The sequence below is a fragment of the Augochlora pura genome, unplaced genomic scaffold, assembly GCF_028453695.1.
Source record: "Augochlora pura isolate Apur16 unplaced genomic scaffold, APUR_v2.2.1 APUR_unplaced_550, whole genome shotgun sequence".
NCBI lineage: Eukaryota > Metazoa > Arthropoda > Insecta > Hymenoptera > Halictidae > Augochlora > Augochlora pura.
Window position 1 is genome coordinate 1 of NW_027585971.1, and position 6,389 is coordinate 6,389.

Consider the following 6,389-nt stretch of genomic DNA (forward strand, 5'->3'; position numbering starts at 1 on the left):
TATATATATATAATTAATACATTGTGAGCTGGGTCGGTTACAAAATGGGGCGAAAGTTTAGGTTACTTTAAACTAAAATTATTTAAAGTAATTATTAGTTCAATTTAAACTTCTTTAAACTTCTTTAAATAGAACTAATGACTACTTTAAACCTCTTAGAACTGTGCAGGGATTATTTTTGACATACACTAGCCTTAAATGAAAATATGAGAAATGGCAATGCTTACTTGCAAAAATGGAAGTCAGAACGTTCGTGAACGCAATACCTTGACAAATAATTTTTCGTTCGTTTTCGTCGGTGATGGACGTTCTATGGTACAAAGTTGTATCGAACAGCTGTCGCAACTACATTAATATTATAGAACAATGTTCTGGTTAACAATTAATTAAAACATAGACAACGCAATGGCAGTCGAATATGGATTTATAGAGAAAGGATGTGATAAATTCGAGATATCGAAGAATAATATATTTAAAATTATTTCAACTTACGCTTTTCATCTTGAATAGGAAAGAAGTGTATTTAAAAATGAATATAATGGAAAATGTTATGTTTGTAATGAAATTGATAGCAACATTCAGACTATATTCGGCGTTGTGCACGAATGCTGCCACCTGAAACCAGTAGCACAGAAGTATACTAATTAAGGTTTATTTTAAAATTTTTATTCTAAAGTAACACTGCTCGATAGATTTTATTTATATTTTATTATCACCTTTGTACTTCTATATATTATATTATTATTATATCCATGTCTTTATATATTATATTACCATTATATTTATATTTTATTGCATTCATCTATTTAGTACGAAAAAAACTGTTTAAATGCAACAAAGCGTCTCCACTGAGTTTCCGATACCAATAATAAATTACTTAAAAATTTCTGTAAACATTGCTCAGTCATATCAAACTATCCCCAAAGAAGAACAATTTCCTAAATTTGCAAATACGATTTTTGAACACGCCTTTCAAAATAAGAATTGTTCTCCGGAATAAAATTCCGTATAAAATGACCTAATTGATATTAAAATCGACCGGCACTAATTATCAAAGAACAATACCTGAAACACAATCGCCAACGTTACTATCAAAATATACGCTGCCCTTTTCACATAAGCGAACCATGTATTATCGTACGGCCATAATCCAATAACCGACAGCAGAACCGTGATTAGTTTATGGTGGTCGCTCAGATTGGCCATCGCTCCTCAAAAGCTCGACACCGTCTAATCTTACACAGCCCGGCAACATATTCTCGTTTCTTGATATTTTTTTCGTCTCGTTTAAATAAACAACGAAGCGAGAAACGTCGCTTGGAATGTGTCAAGGGGAAGGGCAATCGCGAAATCGTCCGCAATTGATTACGGTATGATTACAGGGTTCGAGTTCATCGATCGTCACGCGACTCTACATTGTTTCCCTCGACGCATTATTTTTTCCACCCCCTCACGCGATTTTGTTGTAACTCGCACGCGACAATCTCCGCGCGATATCGACTGTGTTTTTTTTCTCGACGTTAGCGGCACGTGATATCGGTCGCCCTTCTTCGTTTCACCGCTTTTTGCGATCGGGAAATCGTGCGGCATCCACTCGCTCGCGAACCTTTCGATGTGCAACAAGTTGCTGCGAGGACTTCGCTCTTATAGTGTGATTGTTTTAAATGTACTTACTGTGTGGAATGTACAACGAATGGAATTATAATACTGGTATTATTGTATTGTGAAATACGTGCAACGATCGAGGCTTTGCATTTACGTGAAGACAATGAAATTATTTTTGTGCGCGTTGAGAGTTGAACTCGCAGTTTTCGGGGAATTTATTAGTTATTTTTCTATGGATATATTTTGTTTACGTACTGAACATAGATGCTTAATATATTAATTATGTATACTTCATATACATACTTAATATATTATATTACGCTTCTATTAATAAATTGCTAAACTGATATCAAGGTAAGAAGAAAATGAGATAAAAAATTGTGATCATAAGTGTTATTGAACGTTCCATAATTTAAAATAAATTATTTATCCTGCGGAGATAGTGTGTCTTTTGTTTCGCAAGAAAAAACGACGACATCGTAGCGATTATCTAAGTATTACGAGTATTTTATAAAACAGACGATTGTATATAATTGTGTTATGTTTTTCTAAGAACGGTACGTACGACCAGGCTTCGACGAGGATTCACTTATGCGTCCATTGTTGTTAAAACACGTTAGATACTCACCTGTAACAGAAAGAAAAATCGTGCGTTTAGAAGACAAAATATGTGATATAGATAAAACGTTTAAAAGACGAAAGTCTTTTCAAGGGATTAGATATTCAAATCACTTTCGGAACGAGTTAACTTTTATGTTATACGGAAAGTTGTGTAGGAGCTCTTAATCAGGTAGATAAGTTCTGTTTTATCTATTCTTCGTGAACTCTACGAGTATCGGGATGTAGCGTGCCCCATCGGGGTCATTTCCGACCCACATCGATATTTTACTGATGTAAACATATCTACGGTTCTTCGAGGTTCTCTCATGCGCGACGATTAGAGTGGTTTTTAATTTATGGCAAAAAATATAACAAAAATTGAGTATAAATTTAAATTGTATAAATATTTAAATTGAGTATATTTAAGTTGTATAAATTCTTAAATTGTATAAATATTTAAATTGTATGGTAAATTGTCGTGGATTCATTTATTTTATATACGTACCAAAGAATGAAGATAATCATGATCGTCCACGAAAAGAATTATACGTAAATATTCCGCAGAATAATTATTTGTTATACGTACTGTCCTAAGCTCAACCATAAAGGGAGTACATAACTGTTAAGTAAGACATTGATAACTTTATCATCTGCAAGGAAACATTTGCGACAGTTTAAAAACGTAATCGAATTATCGATGCTTATTATATCATTATATCATTATTTCACACGTTTTTATTATATCGCTATATAATAATATAGTCCGCTATATAATAATATAGTGATAGGAAAATATAACGATATAATAATATAGCGCTGGAAAAATATGATATGTAGTAAATATAAATTGCATTTGTTGCTCTCGTACCCTAGTAAATCCTTCGTGACACGGACAATAGAGACCACCGATCAAAAAAGTACATTCTTTCATACTGTGTAGCATAATGAACAACAAACATTTTTGTGCTGCTATAGACGCTCTGTACCATAGGCCGGTATACCTGCGTAACAAATGCATAGCAACCAAATCTGCATATACAATTTATTCTCGTATTAAATGTTTAACGTATTCAGTGTTCAGTATTTAATATATTCGGTGTACATATTTAATATATTCGGTGCAGATATTTAATATATTTAGTGTTAATATATTTAATGTTCGTAAAACGAAGATTGCAGAAATACTTTTGTGTCTTCAGAATGAACATTATTTATAAGTAGACTTTCAAGTGAACTGTATTGCGTGCTTAATTAATCAATAATTGATTATGGATAGTGGGTGCTCACCAATATTAATTATTTTCGACTCACGTATGTAAAAAGAAGTTTGCGCTGGAATCGATGCCCATTTGTCCTAAATTATTTGCCATACCTAAGTAGAAGTAGTGTCCGATGACCACAGCTGCCGATGATAAGAGTCGCGACATTTTCCGAGATCGAACAATAATGTAAGAGAACTGCACGCATTCGAGGCTATATTTAATAACAATACGAGGGAATAATGCGAGAGGCAGTCAATAAGTTAAACATTCACTTTGTGCAATTTTTACTATAAAAGAAATGCGTATATATTATTGCTATAGTTTATGAGTATAGAAAAGATAGTAATCTACTCTTTGCATTCGAGGGCTTTGGAGCGGAGCCTTTAACCCTTTACACAAACCGTCACACAATTATGATAACAATACAAAGCGTTCACGAATGACCGTAAGAAAAATGTTCAAACAATCTTAAATGAAACACCACGTAAAAAAATTGAAAGTTGCAATTTTAAAATTGCATTTGCCTAGTTGCATAAATAAATGGTTCACAATGCTACTAGTATCTTTTACAGGTGGATGATTTACATATTGACTGCACTCGTTCATTGATTAGAATGTTCAATGACTTACGCGTAGAAGGTTCAAGCTCAGAGTTGCTATTGCCAATGATAGCAGAATGAAATACGCTGACATAATCGCTTTCTGTAATACACTGCAAAACCTGAGTAATAATAAATAAAAGAAATTACAGAAAAATGGTGGATAAAATTACGAAGAAAGCAATCTACGATGTCCAAGACTGTTGATGGTCATTCCTGGTTGAATGACGTCTAATCAATGTTTCGTTTGTTAATACTAACCGCAGTAAATGTTCATGAAGTATTCCGATGCCCACTAATTCCTCTTTCATCCTTTTGTCTTTTTTAAGAGATATATCGTTCATCTTATCATCGTTGAAAGCGTTTATTACACGGTGACTGTTAACAATAGAATCAACGAATTGGAAATATGTTGAATATTATTTGTTCAACATATTTCCAATTCGTGGATAGAATAATAATATTATTCTCAGATAGAGCGTTTGAACGAGGTATAAAAAAAAATTACACAGAGTGTTGAAGGAAAAAAGTATTGTGAATACTATAATAATTTATGACGTATCTTGAGATTCGGAGAAAACATTTTGCAGTGTTTTTAGAAATATTTCAACGTGAGAAACTATTTCAAATATTTCATTTTCGAAAAGCAGTAGGCTAGGAAATTGAAGACAATTTCAAAATCGCTATATAATGCAAAATTCTCTTTGAATTAACAAAACGATGATTTTTGAGAAATAGAAGTCTTGCGCTTTAAAATAAGCCCTGATTTATTAATGTACGATTCTTTGTTACGAAATTATAATAATTTGAAAGTCGTCAATTCTATTGAAATTAGAAAAATGTTCAACTTCTTGTTCGAGTCATTGTATATTTTCAGAATATTTCTACCGCGATTGTACATATAATAAATTCATGGTATTCAATAAATTTATACAATTTTATACGATAAATCTGTATAGAGTTCACAGTAAAAATTGCATTTCAGTTTTATTTAATTAAGGGATTTGAAAAAATGCCGTCGTTTATTATCATTAACGAGACATTTTTAAATGTTTATGCCAATCTACCATACCTCAATATTTCGTAAACGGCTAAACCATGAAAACAGCACATGATCGTTATTCCCTCCGTCCCGGAAACAGCACTTAATCCCATAACAACACAGACATACGTGTGCAACAATGAAATCGAGGAATATTTCTCCTCGTCCTTAGTGTAAGCCAATTTGATACGCGAGTTCATAATGTAATCGTCCTCGTCGGTGTTCGAATAAGTGAAAGAACCGACTATTGAAGTCATATAGATCACATAAGTCATTATTGTCACGTACACTATCACTGTATCAAGAAAACACAATATTTAAACTTTCACTGTGTAATACAGGTAACAACGTTTCACGCAGCATAATTACCCGACAAAAGCATCGTCAATAATTTACCGTCGTCGGCTTTTTTAAGCAAAATTTTTGTCTCGTACTCGTCATTTATGTCTCTCCAATCTTTTCGCACTGTTTCCAGAAGATGCTTTATCTAGAAAATGATAAATATCGTTCGAGATTTTACGAGAGTTTTATTTATTACGAATGTTGTATTTATTAAAGCAAAAGGAAGAATAAAAACGTGCAGGAGAAAGTGTGAGACGATTTATGCATCTATTAAGAGACGACTATAGTAACTTACATATTTAATTCTCCACAAAAATGCAAGGTGTTTAATCAAAATGATGCTAGTTAGGCTAAGATTCGAAACTGCATCGATTACAATGTTACGGTTTAAATTCTCATAATAGAATAGTGCTTTCACCTGTAACCAATATAGAGAAATTTTAAGAGAACACAAATTCTTAGACAAATTCTTTAGATATAATCACTGTACAATATGCAGGACGTTGCGAGATATAATAAAATATAATAAATCAACTCCTGTTGTACTTCTCAAGTGCTCAGAATGTGCTTGTACAGAATTGCTTTACGGCACCGTAAGCGATATCAGAATGGATAAATAACGATAGAACAATACTTGGAAAACGAACGCAGACGATATAAGCAATATGTAGATCATCCTTCTCGCAAAAGCGAACCATGTTCGATCGTACGGCCACAGTCCAACAAACGACAGGAGAACCCTGATCACTGTATAATGATGATCGTCCAGATCGTCCATCACCAGCGAAAGCCGGATCGCGTCTCATACGGTGAACCACGAATATTTCTTACCACGATTTCGTTCGAATCGCCGCTGTTCACGAGTACGTGTCCTCTCGTCGACTATCGCTTAAATAAATAACGAACCCAAACATCGCGGCGTGCGCAAGGAAGGGAGAT

The 6,389-nt window shown here is 33.5% G+C and overlaps 1 protein-coding gene across 5 annotated transcripts; it reads right to left on the reverse strand.

Annotated features, from left to right (window-relative positions):
• Positions 1 to 60: 60 nt before the first annotated feature.
• Positions 61 to 6,281, reverse strand: LOC144477951 (uncharacterized). 5 transcript variants are annotated; one of them, XM_078195676.1, is made up of 12 exons: positions 6,085 to 6,281; positions 5,746 to 5,868; positions 5,505 to 5,595; positions 5,139 to 5,403; positions 4,328 to 4,444; positions 4,098 to 4,188; positions 3,517 to 3,662; positions 3,074 to 3,206; positions 2,711 to 2,855; positions 1,066 to 2,233; positions 493 to 615; positions 61 to 345 (listed from the first exon to the last, which is right to left on the reverse strand). In XM_078195676.1, the coding sequence occupies exons 1-9, from the start codon at positions 6,226 to 6,228 to the stop codon at positions 2,802 to 2,804; spliced, it is 1,164 nt and encodes a 387-aa protein (XP_078051802.1). In that variant the 5' UTR covers positions 6,229 to 6,281; the 3' UTR covers positions 61 to 345; positions 493 to 615; positions 1,066 to 2,233; positions 2,711 to 2,801. The 5 variants fall into 5 exon arrangements, with proteins under 5 accessions (XP_078051802.1, XP_078051800.1, XP_078051803.1 ...); XM_078195674.1 differs by having other exon boundaries at positions 5,478 to 5,595; XM_078195677.1 differs by having other exon boundaries at positions 3,074 to 3,234; positions 5,478 to 5,595.
• Between the last annotated feature and the right edge of the window lie 108 nt (positions 6,282 to 6,389).

Excerpts from the sequence above, each read along its gene's own strand:
- LOC144477951 (XM_078195674.1), bottom strand. The coding sequence starts at position 6,228 with ATGGACGATCTGGACGATCATCATTATACAGTGATCAGGGTTCTCCTG. Across the intron at positions 4,189-4,327 it reads CTTCATGAACATTTACTGCG|GTTTTGCAGTGTATTACAGA; the intron begins GTTAGTATTAAC and ends ATTATTACTCAG. Across the intron at positions 2,856-3,073 it reads GTCACGAAGGATTTACTAGG|ATGATAAAGTTATCAATGTC; the intron begins GTACGAGAGCAA and ends GTTTCCTTGCAG.